The sequence below is a fragment of the Psammomys obesus genome, unplaced genomic scaffold (assembly GCF_907164565.1).
Source record: "Psammomys obesus unplaced genomic scaffold, mPsaObe1.curated_primary_1811, whole genome shotgun sequence".
Classification (NCBI taxonomy): Eukaryota; Metazoa; Chordata; class Mammalia; order Rodentia; family Muridae; genus Psammomys; species Psammomys obesus.
In genome coordinates, this window is record NW_026596088.1 from 8811047 (window position 1) to 8833166 (window position 22120).

The window sequence follows — 22120 nt, forward strand, 5'->3', positions numbered from 1 at the left end:
TGTGTGTGTGTGTGTGTGTGTGTGTGTGTGTGTGTGTGTGTGTGTGTTCTCTTTCTGCCCATACCCTGGTAAGGCTTACTGCCCACATGTACCAAAATCTTCCCATCTCATAGCCTCTACTTCTAGATCCCACCAGGAAAATAAGAAGCATGGAAAGCTAAGAATGTCCCTCTTTCTGCTTATTGATGTCTACATTGTATAAATGTGTGGAAATTACAAGTAATAAAAAATGTTATTTTAAAAAGCGATTAGAGGTTTTCACAAGTTGGTATAAGCTGGTGGACAACAACTTTTGCAGGAAGCCAGGGCTATGACAGGACATACTGAGGTCTTTCAGCTCTAGTTAAAGAGAAGAAGGAAGATTTCCATATGTAGCCTAAGGATTCACGGATGGATGGATGGGTAAACAGATGAGTAGCAGAATGGATAGATGGTAGATGAAGGGGGAAATATGGGTAAATGGATGAGTGAATGGGTAGACGGGTGGATAAATGGATGGATGGGAACATGACTCGATAAATGGATGCACAGAAAGATACATGGATAGGTGGACACGTGGATGGATGGATGGATGGATGAATAGATGGATGGATATTAGGTGGATAGATGATAGTTGAATAAGTGGATTCCTGGGTTAGTGAATGGATAGGTGGGTACATAAATAAATGAACAGATGGGTGGAAGAATAAATGGGTAGACATATGCATAATATGATGTGCTTTCTAACATCCTAACTTGGAAAGCTGGTTTTGAACATCTTTGATGATTAGGATTAAGTGAAGATATTGTGTTATACCAAAGAATCTGAGTCCAGTCAGAGCAGTGTTATTTTGGCCAGCATGGCCTCGGGCTAGCGTGCCTTAGCACTGGAAGTGGAGTCAGAGAATAAGAGATCTCTTACTGTTACTGGCCAAAAGCTAAAAATCTCTGTATGATACAGAGGGTTATTTTTGGTTGTGGTTATGGGAAACTAGTGGTAGCAGCAGAGGCATTCCAAGGAGAGGGCCCTGGAACCAATGGGGTTAGCTTTCTCTTGAGGCCATATGGGGCACCGCTGTTGGAGTGCAGGGACTAGACACCCATGGTCTGAGGCAGGAGAAGGTGAAAAGCCATGTTGAGTGTGGGAGATCCAGGGACAGTCAGGGCTAGGACGTGGGTGTGCAGGTGAGCTACATGTCTGTGTATCTGCAGAGTCCACAGTGTCTGGGGCACGGACCAAACAGAACAGCAAAGCTCAAGAAGGATCTTGTGCTCAGCCTCAGGCTATTTGGTTAGCGTCAAGATTGATGTCTATTACATTGGTCAAAGTGCTCATACTACCCTTAATATTGAATAGTGCCCATCTTACAGATGCTAAGGCTGAAGCAAAAGAGACTGAGTGCATTTGGTCAGCATCTCAACTTTTCCACAGAGCCTCCCTGCCTTATGCTGCCTCCCAGGCCAGCTTCTTTCTTCCCCTCTTCCCCCCAAATGGACGCACATTAATCTCACCTCTTCACCAGACAGGGCCACGATGTTGAGCCAATAGTAACAAAGAATCCCAACAATGGAGATCTTCAGTAGAATGTTTCTAAACAACAGAAGAGAAGACGGCTCTGGTCACCTTCATTGGTCACCCTCATTGGCGGTCTCTTATTTGCTGTAGTCACTCAATGAGACAGATGTTTCTGCCTACCTAGCTCCAAGGCTGGAAGTGCTCATAAGTTAAGTTTTAGCAGGTGAACTGGGAGCATGTGTGCCTTGTGTCACTTCTGGCTTTGAGCACTGCACGCCACCCTGAGACCTTCCAGAACCTGCTGTCCTTTGCCAGGGCAGCCAGCACTATCTCAGATGTGCACTGATGACTCAGCTTGGGTCCCTTGGTGACTAACACACACGCAACCCTCTCTCCAGTCTATAATGTATGTGAAACACTGGCAAGAAGTAAACCTTTGTGTCTCATGCCATCGAGACTTGGGGAGGATTGTTACCGCAGCAAAACTTAATCCATTCTGACTAATACACTCTTCTCTTGACCTTGCAAATGAACTCTCTTCTGTTCTCCTATTACAACCCATTATACTAATAAGAAATGTGCTTATTATTTATCTATTGAATGCTTACCCAAGATGCTCTACTGAGTCCATTACTTAACCATCTCCCTTAACCTTTATAACTCTATCCCAGGTGGTGTATAATACACGTCTTACCCAAACTTCAAGTGTGACAGCAATTCCTAATATTTACCCCTCTGTGCATGCCCCTAATATATGAGTTACTTTTCTCATTGCTGTGACCAAATACTGATAAGTGAGTTTTGTTTTGCTTGGCTCACGGTTTGAGAGGACAGTCCTTCGTGGAAAGGAAGACGTGGCAGCAGGGACATGAGCAGCTGGTCACATTGCACGCACAGTCAGGAAGCAGAGAGAGGGGAATCCTGGGCTCAGTTTGTTCTTTGCTTTTATTCAGTGCGGGAACCGTAGCCCACGGGATTGGTGGCACCCACAGTTAGCATGGGTCTCCCCACTTCCGTTAACCCAATCTAGAAGCTCCCTTGCAGACATGCCCAGAGACCTGTCTGCTAAATGCTTATAGATCGTGTGAACCATCAACACCTAAGAAAGTGGGTGGATTGGGAGGAATAATGATGGTACAAGAATCATTTATGGTTAGAACTTTCATAATATAAATCGAAAATAATTGGCTCACTGATTTATGGATTCATTCATTCACTAATTATTCTTAAGCACCTGATATGCCCCAGGCACTGTGAGCAATAGAACAATTTCCCCATACACTCTGTGTGTATGTATGCTGTTTTGTTTTGTTTTGTTTTGTTTTGTGTGACACACACATGCACACTGTTGGGAGAGATAACAGATAAAACACTAAAAAGTGGAAAAAAATGAAAATGTAAGGAATTAGGGGGGTAGGAAAGAACTACATGAAATGACAACACTTGAGTAGAAGCAAAAATAAAGTCAGGAAGTGAGTCCCAGGGATCAGGGCTCCGGAGGGGCTCAGGAGGGTACTTTATGTGAAGATCCAGGGTCAAAGCCGGGGGCGGGGGGGGGGGGTGGCGCGGAGAAGGGTGAAGGGAAAAAAAGTGGGTTGTTTTGTTTTTTTTTTTTTTTTTTTTTTTTGCTTATCAAACACTGGCCCCGTCTCTTTTACATACATCTCCAAGGGGCGCCACCTTTGAGCCAATGAGTCACCAGGAACATTCTGCCTTCTGTTTTGATAGATGAATTACAAAAATACACCTTCTCCTCCTGCATGAGGAGGAGTGCTAGGTGGGTACCAGTGGGTGCCAGAGCCCCTCAGTCAGGACTCCTTGTACAGGGCCTGCACATCTGTGTGGTGACACTTGAGAATTAGGTTAATCTCCAGGCCAACAGCCATTGAGAAAGTCACCATCTTATAAAAAAAAAAAAAAAAAAAGGCAGCTGTACTCTCTAGTCACACTTTCCCAGGGTTCTCTGAAGGCTGTTGTGGTGAATAGTTTTATGTCAACTTGACATAAGCTAAAGTCATCTGAGAGGAGGGAACCTCAATTAATAAAATGCCTCTGTAAGATTGGGCTGCAGGCAAGCTTGTAGGGTACTTTCTTAATCTGTAATTAATAAGGGAAGGCACAATCCATTAATGGTGGGTGGGGCCACCTCTGGGCTGGTAATCCTAGGCTCTATAAGAATGCCTTCTGAGCAAGCCATGGGGAGCAAACCAGTGAGCAGTAGCTCTCCATGGCCTCTGAATCAGTTCCTGGATGCCGTGCTTGAGTTCCTGTCCTGACTTCCTTGAGTGATGAACAGTGATGCAAAAGTGTAAGCCAAAGAAACCCTTTCCTTCCAACTTGCTGCCAACCCATTACATGATACTTGATTCCTGGGATGCCTTCCTTTGGGAACAGACCTTTGACATTCGAATGGAACTCCTTCTGGCTCCAGGAAATGAGCTAAGAGTAGGTGCAGTACACCTACCGGATCAGGAGGACATAGACTTCCTGTCTCGGTATCTCATACCGCTCCACCAGACGGAACATGGAGTAGAATCGAGGCACGGCCAGGTTGATGCAGGACACAACAAACGGCAGTAACAGCACCGCTCCAGGGTTCCTGTGCGTCTTCAAGAACTGCAGGGTTGGAGGATACGCCTGAGACGTCCACGGAGCTGTGGACCCTCTCCACACACTCAGAGGCTCTGAGGCATACTGAGTCTCAGAGAAGTCTGTTTTCCCAGGGTCACCCAGTAAGAAACCATTAGGTCACAACAGAGTGTGGGTTGGTTTTTCTTGTCAACTTGACACAACCTAGAGTCAAATGCCAAGGGGGAACTTCAATTGGGGAATTGCCTAGATCAGACTGGCCTGTGGGTATGTGTGCGGGATATTGTCCTGACTGTTAACTGGTGCAGGAGAGCCAAGCCCACTGTGGGCAGCGTCGCCCCTGGTGTTCCTGGGCTGTAGAAGAAGGCTGGCTAAGCGTGAGCCTGTGAGGGAGCCATCAAACAGCGTTAACCCACGGTTCATGCCTCTGCTCTACCTCTGCCCATCAGCATCCCAGTCCTGCCGAGCTCTCAGCCATGACCCTTAGGGTTACCTCAGAGTTATACTCAGCCAGATAGTATACGGCTAGGCAGCAGGCTGCGCCCACTCCGGTAGAGACGAGCCAGGCGGCTATGTGAGCAGAAAAGTGAGTCAGCTGCTGGTTGAGCGTGAGCCTTTCGTTCTCCTGGCGGATCTCAGACAGGTTCTCCTGCAAGTGCCAGACAGTCAAATGGACCCACTGGCCCCTCCCTGCCTGTCAGCAGACATCCTCAGACATGGGCCAGCCCAGACCACAGAAAAGCTGGAGGGTTAAGTCTGTAATCAAGGGGGATTGTGGGAGACCAAGGGAGAGTCTCAGGATGGCAGAGAAGCCTATGGACTTCAAACTCCATTTCCACCTTAAGAGGAACAGAAAGATGAAATAAGGCTGAGGTCATGGTGTGCTTCCTCTCTCTGTCTTTTCTTTCTCTTTTCCCCTTTCCTTCCTTCCCCATTCTCTATCTTCCTCCCTTCTCTTCCTCCTTTCCTCTCTCCCTCCTTCCCTCAGTCACTCCCTTCCTGCCTTTTTCCCTTTTATCTTTGTGCTTGGGAAAAAACAAGGCCTTGCTATGAAGCATAGCCTGCCCTTAAACACATAATCCTCCAGGCTCTGCCTCCCCAGGATGACAGCGTACAACATATAAAACACTCAAAGGAGCCTTTTATTTGATGAACAAGGCTGAGGAAGAAGTCAAAGCTGTTGTCAGAGCCCATTTATTGTTAATTTATAATTACTGTTCTCTTTTTATTTGTTTTATTTTATGGTGGGCTTTGTTGTTTTGTTTTGTTTTTTTTGAAACAAGGTTTCACCTTGTAGCCTTGGCTGACCTAGAACTCATTAATTTGTAGATCTGCTTCTCAGATACTGGGATTAAAGGCATGGGCCACCACACCTGGCCAACTCACTCTTTTTAAATAAAAATAAGCTTGCCTCTGTAGACCAGGGCAGCTTGCCTCTGCATCTGGCATCAAGACTGTCCTTTTCTTGTATATGGGGTGCCTCATGGCATCCCAAACCTCCACCCACTCAACACCATTATACCTTTAACCCTAATTGTAGAAACTGAAAGAGGTCTTCAGAGATAGCCCAATGGCCCACTGAGGGACCAGTTGCTCCAGATGGAAAACCACTGCTTAGGGTAGAATGTTTAGCATGGCAGTCTGGGGTCAAGAAGTGCATGTGTTTTCAGATGACTTGCTAAGCTGGCCTCAGTGAAGGCTGAGCCAATCACAGAGCCTGACATGACAGAGAGGGTGCATTTCCACACACACTGGCTGATGTTGAGTATCACCCATAACTTACTATCTTACAGACAAAGGTCTAATCTCAGCATCAGGGAGCCTGAGGCAGGAGGATCTTAAATACCAGGTCAGCTTGTGATACACATGAAACCCCCTCTCTCTTATTTAATTTATTTATTTTTTGTTTTTGTGGGTTTCTCCGTGTAGTCCTGGTTGTCCTGGAACTCACTCTATAGTCCAGGTTGGCCTCAGATTCACAGAGATCCACCTGCCTCTGCCTATGGAGTGCTGCAATTGGAGATGTGCATGCTGTCGCCCTGGGTGAAACCCTATTTCAAAAGAAAGAGAAAGGGAAATGGAAAAGTGGCAGGGGAGTGGGGAGGAAGAGGAAAAAAGCTGTAGATACTCAGGGGAGGTAGAGAGCTGGGGGGGGGGGGCTCTGGAGTCTGGGCCTTACCCTGATCTCGGTGCTCAGATTCTTCTGTTTTAGCTTTACAGCTTTTTCATGGGTGACAGTGAAGTCCCAGCAAAAGATGAGCTTTGCAATCCCTCTGGAGTATATGTGGGGGTTGATGAAGTTGTTCCGGAAGTACTTGGCCATGCTGGGGAAGGTAGAAACCAAAATGTCCCAGCATTATTATGGAGGTATTGAGGCATGCAGGGACCAGGCACGCATCACTCACTGATAGTGGAGGGCAACACGAACACTCCAAATTCTTCTCTTGAAGAAAGAAGAATTGTACAGGTGATGGGAACAGACAGGTGCAGCTTGTAAGCCTGCATTCTCCCAACAGAGGGATCTTTGCCCCATTAAGTATGAAGCTGAGCCTCAGTTTCCTCATCTGTGTGATGGGGACAGCAATAGGACAACCTCACAGAGATATTATGAGAATATCGTCCATGTCGCTACAACAAAAGATCCCCAAGCTATTGCTTAACACACAACAGGACCATAATCTCACATCTCTGGGGTCAGAAGTTTAGAAGTGGCTGGAGACATGCTGGCTGTCCAAATGTGAGGACCCAAGTTTGGACCCCCAGAGTCAAAAAAGGAGATGGATACATCTAAGAAGAGACCCAAGTGAGCACACATGCATGCATACACACACAGACAGACAGACAGACAGACAGACACACACACACACACACACACACACACACACACACACACACACGGATGGTGTAGGGCTGATAGCAAATGTCACAGGTTGGCCTCCTTCTGAAGGGTCTAGAACTGACCCCATTCCCTCGTCTTCTCCAGCTTCCAGAGGCTTCCCTCCGCCCTTTGCTTGCAGCCCCTTCTTCACTTCAAGACCAAGAGATAACAGGTTCCTTCCCTCCCTCTCACCTCTCTCTTTCTCGTTCAGGGTCCCTGTGATTATATTGGATCCACCTGGATAATCCAAGACACACCCACCCCCCACCTTTAAGATCTTTATAATCACATTTGTAGAATCCATGGGTTGTTTTGTTTTTGAGACAAATGTCCCTGTGTAGCCCAAGCTAGCTTGGAACTCACTATGTAGATCAAACTTGCAAAGGTTATCTTGAAGAATTGCAGGTGTCCACCTCCTTGGCCAGAGCCCCTTTGCCTTGTGCCATGGTTAATCTTTGCCAACTTGATTAAACTAAGAGATACCTACATTACTAAATCACACTTTGGGGTGTCGATGAGGATGTTTCCAGAGATGAAACCTAACTAAAGGGGAAAGGGCCACCATGAAAGTGGGAACATGGCAGTGCCCCAGATGAGACAAAAATGGGAGGAGGAGGCTGGCCAGCGCAGCTGGCTACTGAGAGGTAAGCAGCTTTGTTCCTTTACCAACTGTTCTGCTTCACCTTGGCCCAAGGACTATGGATCCGAGTGACCACAGACATACACCTTTGAGCTGTGTACTGCAACAGCTTTGTCACAGTGATGGAGAGGAACACACCACACAAAACAGTATGTCCAGGGGTTCTAGGACTTAGGAATTGGGAATCCTGGGGGGGGACATTAGTAAAACAAACAAAAAAACAAACAAACAAACCACAGGAGTCATGGCAGGAGGAATTCATTAGCCTCTGTTGTGAGATAAATGGAGTGCTTCAGAGAGGGAGTCCCTTGGCACATAGCTGGGTATGTTGTCAATATGCAGTGAAACCAGGAATACCTTCCCACAATGCATCGCCATTGGGTGACAGCTGAAAGAATGTGTTCTAGTTTGATAAGTCTCAGTGAGATCCCATTTTTTTTCTTTGAACAATGATGCTGGCAGGTGAATTATGAGGCACCCAAATTCAGACTTGAAAGCTGTAAGATCAGCATATGACTGTATTTGGAGACATGGTGTTTTAAAAAGTGGAAGTCAGAGTAAAATGAAGACTTCAGGGTGGGTCCTGATCGAATATGTTGCCATTCTTATTAGAAGAAATTAGGCCTGGGATGAAGTTCCTCTCCAGAACTGCAAAAGAAAATGGGAGGAGGAAGAAGAAGATGAAGAGGAAAATTAGGAAGAGGGGGAGGGAAAGAAAAGATAGAAGGAAGAAAGTAGGTAGAGAGGAGAGAGGTATTTAGAACCAGACAGTGGAAGACAAAGTGAAGACAGGGAGAAGGTGGTGCCCTAGTCAGCTTTCAATCAACTTATACAGAGAGTTTTGTCTTGGTTCACAGATTTAGATGCTTCTGTCAAAGTCTAGTTGCCTTGCAGCTCTGGATCTATGAAGAATATCTCATGACCTGCAAGAGGACCCTGAACAAATCTGCTCAGCCCACGGCCAGGAAGTGGAAAATCGAGAGCAGAAGGGGTTAAGGCCCCACAATGACCCAAAGATCTCCCATCAGACCCCACCTCTCACATCCTAGATCCAAGCAATGGCTACTGTCTTCTATAAGCTAAAGAGAGACTGCCTCAGAAGAAACCAACTTGGCTAGCTTCTTCATCTAGGACTATGGCTTCCAAACCTGTGAGAAGACAAGTTTCTGTTTCCCTAACCATCCATGGCACAGTCCTCTGAAAATGAATACAGAGGCTAACACACTCCTGTGCTCACTTTCCACCTGGACCTCCTCTCTGCCAACCCTCCTGCTAGACCCTACTTGGTCTAGCCTGTGGAATGGCTCGCCTGTCTCGTCCGTTTTCAGACTGATCGCCTGAGGGCCCATGAACACCCACCTCTCTTCTTCCCTCCCTCCCATCTTCTGCACTGCAAGGCAAGGAGCACACAGACAGCAGTAGGAAGTCAGCGCAGCAGGGAAGCTGGGCTCTGGGTTGGCTTCCTTTTAGAGACCAGGTCTCACTCTGTGGCCCAGGCTGGCCTTGAGCTCAAAATCCTTCTCCTTTACCATCCCAAAGGCTAGGATGATGGGTTTGCACCACTATACCCAGCTTCCTGGGTTACTGCTGCAGTTTCTCGGAGTTTGCTTAAATCTAAGCCTTAGGGGCTGGGGAGGCAGCTCAGATGGTGAAGTGTTTGCCAACCACGAACAGAATTCGCTTCCCAAAACCCATGTAAAAAGTAACCTGAGTATGGTGGTAAACACAATCTCTGCACTGGGGAAACAGGGACACTTGGGTCCCTGGAACTCATTAGCCAGCCACCTCAGCCTGCATGGCAAGTTCCAAGCCAGAGGGAGACCCTATTTAAAAAAACAAAGCAAGGGGCTGGAGAGATGGCTCAGCCATTGAGAGCACTGACTGCTCGTCCAGAGGACCTGAGTTCAATTCCCAGCAACCACATGGTGGCTCACAACCAGCTGTGATGGGATCTGATTCCCTGTCTGGTGTGTATGAAAACAGGGCACTCATAGACATAAAATAAAAAAATGAAATCTTAAGAAAAAAGAAAAAAACACTACCAAAAAGAAAATAAAACAAAACAAAACATAAGGAAAAGTACTTGGGGAACAACACCCAAAGTTGTCTCCTGACCCCCACAAACGTGCAGACACGTGTACATACAAAGGCACACGTGTGCACGCACACAAATAAAAGAAGCCTTAGAATCAGGCCAGAGTCAATACCTGAAGAGCAGACTGAAGAAGCAGACGACCAGGCAGGCTCCGATTGTGAAGATGTAGGCCAGCTGCATATTGTAAGATGCTCTGCCTGTCCCATGCCGGATGGTAGAGTTGGTGTAAAAGCCATAGTACATCACCGTGTCCCTGAAATAACCCTGCGGGGAACAGTAAAGAGATCCGAGTTCGGTGGTTCAGTAAGTGGCTGTACTGCAGTTATTCAGACATTCATGGACACTTCGTGGCGTCCCAGGAGATCAGCTCTGGGGCTGCTGCAGATAGCACCAACCGCAGAAGGAAGACAATTAGAGATGGCACGACATTTTCCATGCCTGTGTAGCAGCAGACTCCACTTTTTGTAATGTGGAGAAAATGACATATCTCTGTAGACTATTTTTCTTCCCATATAAACATCTACCCAGCAACTGATCAATCAGTAGATAAATGATAAATACTAGGTAAATAAGCAATCCATAAAGACTGGAAAAATGACTCTTTAAAAATAAAAGAGGGCTGGCATGTCCTTCATCTGCACAGTGCTTGCCTGGAATGTTCAAAGACTGAGGTTTGGTTTCCCTGCATGATAAAAAAAAATAAAATAAAATACATAAAAAGTATAAAAATAAAAAGGGTTAGGGTTATATTTTAAGCTTTCTTTTGCTTTTTTTTTTTTTTTTTTTTTTGCGCTTTACCATGCGTCTTGGGCAGTTTTATAAATCCACATTCTTCTTAGCATCAGTCAGAGAGGATCAATCCAGCTGCCTGTTGAAGCAACTAACCTCTACCCCATGAGCTGACCTTGAAGAGGTTTCTGCCCTCAGATTCTTTACAGCAGGGCTGTTAAAACTTACACCCCAAGGAAACTGCCTTTGCATCTCTATGATAAGAGTGCTTTTTACCTGTGTGTGTGCGTGTATGCCCGTGTGTGTATGTGGTGATTAAAAAAAGAATTAAAGAAGGAAGACATCCTCAGACATCAGCTCATTTTACTATGAAAATTACGAATCCATTCCCTATTATCTCTAGGCACAGTGGTGCATGCCTTTAATCCCAGCACTTGAGAGGCAGAGGCAGGTGGATCCCTGTGAGTTCAAGGCCAGCCTGGACCAGGACAGTCAGGGCTGTGTTACACAGAGAAACCCTGTCTCAAAACAAAAAACGAAACAAAACAAAACAAACAAACAAAAAAAAAAAAAACCCAAAACCAAAACAAAAAAACCAAACCTAAAAAAAAAACAAACAAAAACTTCAACCATTCCTATGGTCACATCACCATTATAATATTTAACAAGATTAAGGATAAATTTCCAAGGATAGAGCGATGACTCTGCAAATAAGAGCACTTGAGTTCAGTTCCTAGCACCCATGTCTGGCAGCTCCCAGCCACCCATAACTCCAGCTCCAGGAGATCTGATGCTCTCTTCTTGGTGAACATACACCCACACAGACACACACACATAGACATAAAGAAAAGTATCCTTCCCCCAATGGAGAATTAGACAAAAGAAAAAAGGGAGAACAGACTTTCCTTCATTTTTCTCTGTAGTAGGAATTTCCCAGAAGAGGACTGACTGTATTTTGTAGAAATAAAGAAAAGAGAAGCAGCGATTTCTAACCCAGTGTGTCCACTGCGAAATGCGAAGGGGAGAGAGAACAGACAGTGGCAACCTGTAAGGAACACTCATCTCTCCTGAGAAACAGAAGGATGGAGTGCCTGGTTCATGCATAGATGGTTCAAATGTGCAAAGAAATGGTGTGTGGCAAAACACCCTTTGACACTGGTTCCTGACCTCTGGCTGTTTCAGCGGCTCACCTCACAAGGCCATGCTTGAGGGAGAGCCAACCACTCCTCTGTCAGGCAGAATGAAAGGTTCAGATAACTGTGAGGCAAGCCCTGGGATTCCATGGTGTCACACTTGGAACTTACCGCCCCTGTGAAAAACTCCAAGCCCGTGAACTGGAGGGTGTTCCTCTCACCCACGGTGAATTGTGGGATGATGATGAAGCTGAAGTTCATGACGAAGGAGAAGATGTTAAACTTCAGAAGCCACCTCAGGAAGCTGAAATAGGACAGGACGCTAGTTCCAAACTTGCCTCCGATTACCTTGAATCTCTTCTGCCACAAGCTGATGGAACTGAGCTCTGAGAGGCTGCTCTTGGTTCTGCGGTAGGCCTGGAGGGGGCGGCAAAGACGAATCTTGATTCTCACTAAACAAGTGGCTCCCCACTGGGTGTTTGTAGTGGCCAAACAGCCCTGCTTCCAAGGCAGCTTTGAGGTGCACTTACAAAGGTGGCATTGCTCATGTTCGCAGAGACGCTCTCGGTACCCCTACTATCAACTTCCCAGGTTGTGCTTCCAGTGGCCAAAGTGGCCTCTAACTGAAAGACCCCTGCCTCACCCTAAGTTAAACATAGCTATGAGAAACTCTGTAGGCTAGGTGGGGAACTGGAAAATTACTGAGAAACCTAGCTGTGTCACCCACTTGGGATATCTGCGGTCAGGCTGCCCCAGTCATACTAAAAACAGTTTGTGTTAATCACCCTCATAGATATCTGTGAGACTGTTTCAGTTAAGATAGAAAAAACCAAAATAACAGGTGGCGGGCCACGTCAAGGGGTCATCATAACCCCCTTGACCACCCAGTTCCTGGAATCTTGGTGCCCCTGCCAAACTTTGACGCAAATTGTGGTCTCGTGTAAACGTACCAATCAGCCCCCTGTAACCATGCCTCTCGCTTCTGTACCAGTGCTTCTGCTCTAAAACCCTATAAAAACCCCAGTTTTTCCCCAAGGAGGGACGCAAAGTCCTTTCGAGTGACTTTCGCCCCGGGTACCCGTGTATCAAAATAAAAGCTTCTTGCTGTTTGCATCCGAATGGACTCGTTGTTCCTTGGGAGGGGGTCTCTCAGACGAAGGATACCCTCTGGGGATCTTTCATAACATCCTACCTTCCCGGTCCCGACCATTTTACTCCTGCAGCTATGTGTTAGCCCGTAGAGTCTCAACGTTAGCTCCCCTTCCATTCTCCCCACCCTCCTCCTCTAACCTAAGATCTCACTGCTGTCACTCTTGCTGAGTGACCCTTCCCTCCATTGCCTTCCCATTCTGACCTTTGACCTCGACACTGTCACCCCTTTGCAGAGTTTAGCGCATTCACAATGAAATGCAAATTAGTTTACCCATGTGGATGAGCTCCAAAAAGAAATAAATATAAAACTGCTGATTTATGCAGCCGCTCCCTTCCCAGTATGTGTGCTGGTTAGTTTTTGTCAACCTGACACAAAACTAGTTGTATCTAGGAAGTGGAGACCTCAATTGAGGAAATGCCCCCATCAGATTGTTTGTAGCCAAATCTTCTGTGGGGGCATTTTTCTGAATAATTGGAGTAGAGTAGGGTGCTCACTGTGGGCTGTGTTACTCCCGGGCAGGTGGTCCTGAGCTGGATAAGAAAGCAGGCCTTGCAAGCCATGGGAAGCAGCACTCCTCCTCGGCTTCTGCCTCGCTTCCTGCCTCCAAGTTCCTGCCTTGAGTTCCTTCCCTGGAGTCCCTTCACCATGGACTGTGATCTCAGAAATATAAGCCAAATAAACCCTTCCTCTCCAAGTTGCTTATGGTGCTTTATTATAATAGTAATAAAGCAGAAAGCAAACTAGCACAGTATATAATGAAAAGAAATGAAATCAGCACACCAGCGGAGTTCCTATAAGCACCATATGCAAGAGCTAAGATACAGAATTAACCCAGGAGTCCACAGATATGTTAACTGGTCTTTGCTACTTTGTGGCTTCTTTGTTCCACCCTTGATTTCCCCAGCTTCACCCCCTAACACTAGACAGGAGAGAAACAAGGATAGACGGGAGAGAGGAAGTGGGAAAATTGCTGAATCTAATTTCTTCGGTTCTGTTTCCTATTTGACCATAGTTACTAGCAAATGCCACCAATCTCTCTAAATGACCACCAACCAGGCCTCCCCAGGGCCCTTGCATTTATGTACCCTCTGAAAAGTTCCCAGAATTCCAAATGTCACACAATTGCAGAAATTATCTGCAGTCAGCAAGACTATGCTTCTGCTAGAGCACGAGGCAAACCATAGTCAGCCGCTTCGGACAGTCGGAAACAGCCTCACCTCCCTACACTTGGGATTAAAAACAAAACAAAACAAAACAAAAAAAAGCACAATCGTTTAAAAAAAAAAACAACAACATGATTCCAGAATTCTTAAAAATGTCACTGCACGGATGGGTAAAGACAATGCAGTGTGTGTGTGTGTGTGTGTGTGTGTGTGTGTGTGTGTGTGTGTGCACGCATCAGCTACAAAGAATGAAACCTCATCATTTGCTGCAATGTGGATAGAACTAGAGAACATTATGTAAAATCCAGACACAGAGAGACAAATACTGAATGTTCCCTCTCATTTGTGGAAGAATGTGGACTAGTGATTACTAAAGGCTGGGATAGAGAGGGACTGAGATAAGATGTACTGAGTGCTGGTGGTTCACAGTGGAATGACTGCAGCTCATGATAGCCTAGCATGTATTTTATAAGGATCTAGGAGGGAGCACCTCAAGGGCCACAGTAGAGTGAGTGCATGCTTAGCATGTGTGGCCATGGGTTCAACCCTCAGCACTGGGAAGGAAGAAAGACAGGAAAGGTGGTGGAATGAGGGAAGAATCAAAGAAGGCAGGAAGGAAGAAGAGAGGAAGGAAGGAAAGTGTGGAATGCCATCCTCTGGGTATGGCACGGCCTTTGCACTCTTAAACTCTCTCAGCAGCTGTGAGCACTCTAAAGAGAGCTGTGCAAGACTGGACCCATTTACTTTCCACGGTGAACAAGAGGCCTGGCTCCTCCCATAAGATACATAGGCAGTTAACAGCTGCTGGGGAGAGGGGTTCCCATGCAAGGCAGTTTAGGGTTGCTGGGGAAAGAGACTTCTTCAGTGGTGAAGCAGCCTGCAAGTTGCTAAACTGACTGGGTTCACCAAGCTAATTGTCTGCAGTGAACAGAAGTTTGTTCATCTCCTCAGGAAAAGTTCACATACCAGGAGGACAGGGACAGGAAAATGCTAACTAAACAGACTTGATCCTCAAAGGCTGTGTGCAGGTGTCGAAATAGCACATACTACAGCAGGAACATACAAATTAAATGTTAATAGGAAAAAAACCTCGGTTGTTTGAGATCAGGTATCACTATGTAGTCCTGGATGACCTAGAACTCATTATGAAGACCAGGCTGGCCTCCGGCTCAGAGACCTGCCTGCCTCTGCCTCTCTACTGGGATTAAAGGCATGGAAAAAAATGTTTTTAAAAGTTCATTTACCAGCCAGGGCACGGTGGTACATGCCTTGTAATCCCAGCACTTGGGGAGGCAGAGGCAGCCAGATCTTGAGGCCAACCTGGTCTACAATGGGAGTCCAGGACAGCCAAAAGGCTACACAGAGAAACCCTGTCTCAAAAAAAAAAAAAAAAAAAAAAAAAAAAAAAAAAAAAAAAAAAAAAGCTGACATACCAGTGCAAGCGAGCTCAGACACTGAGCACAGCAGTTAACCTCCAGGATGCCATGGGACTGTTTACTCTTTTCTTTGTCGACTATTTTTCTGTGGAAAACAGGAGGAGAAAAATAAAGGACATCAATGTCAGTCATTTCCACAAAAAACTCTCTGTTCCTGGACGTGGAGACCCCATCTTGTAGTCCCACCCTCTCTGGTGGCCAAAGCAGAATCCCAGAATCCCAGGTCTCAAGGGAATTGGCACTGCAATTACAAAAGAGTGGTCACTTGCGTCAGCTTGTCCATGGGTTCTGGTGATGTAAGTTGGGTCCTCATGCTTGTGTGGCGTCATTTTCCAGCTGAGCTTTCTCTACAAATGTCTCCTTTTTGGTTTTTTGTTCTGTTTTGCTCTGCTTTGCTTTGTTTTTAGCGAATTCTTAATTTAGAGTGGTTTGAAATTTGCAATAAGCTTTCAGGCTGTGTAGAGCGTTCCCATATGCGTTCTCACAGGTTTCCCTGTTAACTCTTAACTTTCCATTGGTAGGTGAGGTGGCTTGAATGAGATAATCCCCAGAGTTTGGGGGCATTTGGACACACAGTTCCCAGTTAGCCGCACTCTTTGAGAAGTGTGGTCTTGCTGAATGAAGTACATCACTGTGGTGGGCTCTGAGGTTTCAAAGACTCGGGCCATTCCCAGTTGCTCTCTCTGCCTTCTTGTGGTTCAAGATGAGATCTGCCAGCTACTGTTCCAGCCACCATCCCTTTCCTCTGCCATGATGGACTCTAACCCTATAGAACTGTGATCCCAAATAAACTCCTGAGTAGCTTCTGCCATGGTGTTTTATCACACCAGCAGTAAAGTAATGAATAGAGAAAGTTTGTCAAAACAAAGCCAGCATTTGTGTGTCCTGGTACCTCGACTCCCAAGGCTTGCTTCAGAGGGTCCCAATTTCTCCTCCCAGCCCTCCCAGGCCCCACACATTACATTTGCCATCCTTCGTCTTTCCAATCCTCTACTTCATATTAAGTTCTTGGACTTTCCTTGCGTTTGGTGACCTAAAGATGTCGGAGTCAGAGATTTCAGAGAATCTGCCTGATGAATATCTCTGGTTAGACCAGGGTCAGGACTTTAGGAGAGAGGATCACAGAAGGCACTGGCCTTCTCAGAACAAGCCTTATCTTTGAAAAAGCTAACTCAAGCAAGTACCTGGCCTGGGCAGTGGGAACTAGAACTCACTGGAGATGAGCGTTTTCTCCAGAGAATCCTTTTTGGAAGCAGTCTCAGACCAGGGTGCACACGCCCTCCAGGGAGGCAGGTCAAGCCTGAGAGCCCTTAACAAGCTATGCATGGCCGGACATGTGTCTAGGAATCCTAGCACACAGGAATAGAGGTGGAAGGATAAGAAGTTCAAGACAATCTTTGGTTATTTGACAAGTTCAAGGCCAGCCTGGGCCACGTAAGAGCCTGTATCAACAAAACAAAAAACAAAACAAAACAAAACAAAACAAAAACCTGGATGAAATACACACCTTCATTTGAGAGCTCTGAAGGCCGATGCAAACGGATCCTAAATTTGAGGCCAGCTAGAGCTACGTAATAAACGCTTTCTCAAAAGAGGGGGAGGAGCATCCACCCTGTAAGGGTTCTCCTTACAGAAGAACTGTCTCCTGCGGTATTCATTTCTTATCTTGTTGAAATGGGACACAAGCAGTAGACTGAGGCTCTCATACAGGAAAAATGGCCTCACCTAAGCTGTCTCTTCTCTTCCATGGTCCTTGGCTGGTTCCTGATGGTTTTGATTCTGTCTCTAGATGTCATGGGGACCAGGGATGCGATTAGTTTTTGTCCTGCAGAAGAAAACAGAGTTCTGTTTCTTTTTTTCTTTAACACAGTCTTAACATTTTAAAAGGTGACACTAGAGTGAGGCTTGGGAGTGCATGCGTACAATCCCAGAACCTGGAAGCAGAGGCAGAAAGACATCAAGTTCAGAGCTAGCTTGAGCTACATAATGAGATCAAAGCCAGTTCTGGGTGGGAGGGGAGTGGTTTGAGTGGGATGTCCCGTGAAACCATGGTGGCAACGACTTTTCCTGAGCCTCAGTTTCCTCATTAAGCCTGCCTCAAAGGTGGCAGGATATGAGAAAAAAATACAGCTAAAATTCAATGCCTAACAAAATTAAACTTGACGGCTAAACTCCAGGCACATGAATCAAGGTTGTCTGGAAAATAAGCTCTCAGTAAGTAGGTCTCAAGTGCCACTTCTCTTCATCCCCAACATTCTTCACGGACTGTGCCCCTTGAAAATGAGTTGAGCTTTTTTTGTTTTTAATTAAAGGCTGAGGAAATGGCACAGTAGTTAAAGTGCTTGCTATGGGAGTGTGGATAGCTGCTTTTGGATTTCCAGGACCCCTGTAGAAATCTGGGAGCAGCAGCACACAGGTGTCATCCCAGCAGTGGGGAGCAGACACAGAAGGAGCCCTGCAGTTGCCGGTTAGTTGACTCCAGGAGCTGAAGTTTCAGTAAGAGACCCTGACTCAAAAGAATACAGTGGAGGGACCAGCGTGAGATGGTAAAAGCCCTTACTGTGCAAGCCTGCCTTCCTGAGTTCAATGCCCAGAGCCTGGACCCCAGGGAAAGGTGTGTGTGTGGGTATTGACTTCACTAAGCTGTTCTCTGATCTCCACACATACACAATGTTAAGTGCACATACATGTACACACACATGCCCCTCCCACATACACGCATACACACATATACAACAACAACCTGTAGACAATATTAAACCTACGTTCCTAACTTTTCTGGAGCATTCTATACCTTGAACAGTTTCATGGAAAGTACAGGCTTCATCCACGCCCTCTGGGCCATGATAGATCTGAGATATCGATTCATTCAGGGATGAAAACCTCAACAGCCGGTTGTGTCTTCTGTCGTTCCCATGGCTGAAAATCTCACCGTCTGTGGCGTCCGCTGCCGCTGATTGTGAAAACGTGCTCAAGGTGGAGTTTGCCGATGACTTTCTCAGAAAAATTTGACTTGAGGCTAGGTGGTTTCGGACCCCAGAGGGAACAGTCTCCACTTCTATGACGATTTCATTCCCTTGGTTATCTGACAGCATCTCTTGTCTCTGAAGACTCTTGTTCTTCACAGGGTTGGTCATCAAAGGCCTCATATGTATTCATATTGGCATGGCTGGGCCCGCCGGGGAAGAGTGATGACATTGGAGAAAGGACGTCCCATTCAAAGAGCTCTACACAAATTACAACATGCCTCCTGCTTCTGTCCCCTGTGGGGGCTCCTCAGGAGGAGATGTGTTTCCCTACAGAGAATTCTGCCTTGGTAGCTAAGTGAGCAATTATAAACAGAACCCTTCACTAAAAACAGTGGGGTTCTAGAAACAGAAGGTGGGGAGTCTTCTAAATGACCTGTAATCACAGGACAAGGTCTTTCTTTTCAATTTTACATTCGTCATTTGATATGTTCATTTTGGGGCAGTGAGTAAAGGCACTTGCTGCCAAGCCCAATGACCTGTGTTTAATTCTCCACATGATGGAAGGACAGGACTGATTCCTGCAAGTTCCCCTTGCCCTCCACACCTGAGCCCACACACGCTAATAACTAATTGTTTGTCTATCTAAACCCACGTGAGTTCATAACATTATCAGTATCTTCTCACCACCTCAGGTCTGCCTTCTGATACCTATCCTCCTCAGGCCAGCAGAAGCTCCTGTACACAGGGCTCAGTCAAGATTTTTCCCAGCTTCCTTTGCAGCTAGGGTAGCCATATGACCCAGTTTTAGCCAATGAGAATGCAGCTTTGGGAATTTAGAAAGAGTTGGGTTGCTTGGCTTTTGTTCTTTACCACCCTTCTGCCTTTGTGCCTTCTTGTTTGGAAACCAATTAAGTCAATATTCATCTGCTAAGGATGATGGACAGAAGGAGGACATCTCAGCCCTTGAGAGCATCATGGGAATAGCTTCTCTATTGAATTACTCTCTCCATTCTTCCTGTTCCTTGAGAAAAAATTAATTCTTTATCACTAAGCCATTGTTCTGCCTCAATGCCAGAAATGTGAACAGAATTCTTGTGCAGACCCAATTCGCAAGTGGACCTGGACCAACTTGCTCATATTCTTGACCATTCATTCTGACTAAAGCAGCAGGGATTGGCTTCCCTGCCATGGACTCCCTTTGTAAACTTTGTATACTTCGTAAGCGTTATAAACCCTCAACCTAGGAAAATGGCCAGGTTCCTGTCTGAGTTGCTCCAGCAAGCCAGGCCCCTCCCCCAGACCTCTCTAACTACCTTAACAGCATTTCCAGCCTCTGTAACTGTCACAAAAGTCATCTCCAGCCCCTCAATGGGACCCATCCCAGATTATCCTAACTTTAGGTGAAGTGTCTGAATAAAATGTCTCACCAATCCCTGAGCAGGAAAACCCACCAATCCCTGAGATTCCTTCCCTTAACTTAGGTCTTGAAATTCTAACAATCCTCACCCCAGAAATCTCTGCTTTAGAAAGTTCCATCCCCTGAGAAGTCCTATATAAAGGCTGCATCTCCTCAGTTCCCTGCTGTCCTCACCTAGGAGAATGAGCAGCCCACCCTAGATCCATCCCTTTACACCCTGGACCTTCCCAACAAATATCTTGTGAGATTTGCTACCTGGTGTGACTCTCTTATCAGAAGAAGCCAAGAAACAATGAACAGAAGGGAAGAAGCAAAGAAGTGGAGTGGGGCTGAGGCTCCTGAGCTCCTCAACTTAGCTGGGGATACCCTCCCCTAGAAGCTGCGACATCTCTGTCGAAGAGGCCTCTTCTCAGAGCTGCGTGGTTCCTGGGCTCCTGTGTCTCAGGATGCCCTTCTATTGGAACACTGTCCCACCTCAGAGCTGTGTGGCTCCTAGGCTCCTGAGTCCCAGAATCTCCTACTATCTGAGAAGGAAGGCCAACAGTTTTCCAGTGGGTTAAACTGAGGGCAGAGAGATGAACGGACATACTTGGTCCACTAATTCCTACTCAATGTCAGGTTTGGACAAGGACTCCATATCTCCTCCCCACGTGGTCATCAGCATCACCAGACCTGCCTTTGCCAAGGCAGATGCTTACAGGTACTTTAGAGCAGAGGTTCTCAACCCTCCTAACAATGTGACTCTTTACTATACTCCCTCGTGTTGCGGTGGCCCCCAACCATAAAATTATTTTTGTTGCCACATCATAAACTGTAACTTTGCTATTGTTGCGGATCATAACATAAATATCTGCATCTTCTAATGGTCTTAAATGACCCCTGTGAAACGGTCACTGTGGAGGACCACTGCTTTAGAGTATGCTACTCAGGTTTTCACAACTACCCCATTTCGTAGCTTAGTAAAAACCTGAGGCTAAGATGTCAGACAGAAGTGGAGCTAAAGCTTCAGCCATGGTGGTCTGAACCCAAAGACGGAGCGCTTGAATACTCCACCTCTGTCCCCTCCTGGACAAGGTGCTAATGGGTCTTCATTCATCACTCATTCATAAAGTAGCAAGTACTTCCTGGTGCCTGCTCTGTGCCAGGGTCATTAGCAGAATCCATAAGCGGGACGCATTATCAATCAATTGATGTGTGCTTTGAAAGTCAGAAAACGGAGAGATAAAAAGCTGAGTCTTCTAGTTCTTCACACCTCTGCCTCTGGGGTCCTCTTAGTCAAATCTCAGGCTGGGTGGACAGAGCAGCATTATGATGGCCATGGCACTGTGCTACCCCGGTGGTTAAAGCCAGTCTCTGCTCCACTGATAACACCCTGCCAGGCTGAGGTGTCTACCTCTTGTAAAAGTTACACTCCAGCTTGGGAAGGCTCTGGAAGGATGAGTCTGAAGGCTGCTCATAAGAGGTGGAAAAATAGCAGAGAAAAATAGCTTTATGTTGCGGTGTCCCTCAGTTTGAATTATGATGGGAGAACCCGTGTGTGTGTTGCTCTTTATAAACAGGCTTGCCTTGGTAATGGCGCTCCCTGGTGTCTCTCTGACAGCTTCCACGAGGTTTATTGATTTCTGACTCTAATTAAAACCTTCCTTGCCATACCTGAGGGTATTCAGTCTCCTAATATTTCCAAGCCTTCCGTCTTTTGGAAGACATTGTTCATTGTATGTTTTTAGGTAAGCCTGAGGACGTGAGTTAAAATCCCAGTATTCACATAAATGCCGAGTCCGCTTTCCTCCCGTAATTCCACAGCTTTGGAGGCAGAGATAGGATTTAGGAACGCCAAAAGCTCCCTTGTGTGAGGAAAGGGAGATGCCTCAGCTGTTGAAGTGGTTTTTGGCCAAGCCTGATGACCTGAGTTCAGTCCCCAGCACAAACATACTAGAAGGAAAGAACTAACTCCCCAAGTTAGGTCTCTGATTTCCGTATGTGCACTGTGACACACACACACACACACACACACACACACACACTCACACATACATTCACACCACACACAAATAAGAAAAAAGAAAACAAATCCTCTGTCCTTCACTGTTCTCTGTACTTTCATCCACATTCTGCAAGCTGCTTGATTATTTCACAGTTTATTTCTGGACTTTGTCCCCCGACATTAGCCTTGAGACAGGTGCTCCTATCTTGTCACCTATAGTGATATGATTGGTTCAAGTGTGGGCATGTGTTCCTTGTAGCATTGGACAGCCAGGGAGGAAAAGAATCCTTCTAAAGGATAACTATGCTGAGGGGCATCTGTGGGTCTGATAGCCTGACCTTGACGTCTATGAAGGTCAAGTTTAAAGAGAAGCTGAGCCAAGCAGAGGTGAGAGATGGATGAGTAATAAGTCCAGTGGCACTCAGCCCTGGCTTCGGGC

At 46.2% G+C, this 22120-nt stretch overlaps 1 protein-coding gene across 1 annotated transcript in view; it reads right to left on the reverse strand.

Moving 5' to 3' along the window:
- Tmc5 (transmembrane channel like 5) overlaps window positions 1–22120 on the reverse strand; it is a 71951-nt gene that overhangs the window by 19309 nt on the left and 30522 nt on the right. Inside the window, exons 5-12 of the mRNA XM_055627630.1 lie at window positions 17037–17136; window positions 15309–15396; window positions 11731–11976; window positions 9810–9961; window positions 6264–6408; window positions 4578–4733; window positions 3960–4111; window positions 1492–1570 (exon numbers count right to left, since the gene is read on the reverse strand). Of these exons, the coding sequence (XP_055483605.1) occupies window positions 1492–1570; window positions 3960–4111; window positions 4578–4733; window positions 6264–6408; window positions 9810–9961; window positions 11731–11976; window positions 15309–15396; window positions 17037–17136 (1118 nt within the window). The remainder of the gene's footprint in view (window positions 1–1491; window positions 1571–3959; window positions 4112–4577; window positions 4734–6263; window positions 6409–9809; window positions 9962–11730; window positions 11977–15308; window positions 15397–17036; window positions 17137–22120) is intronic.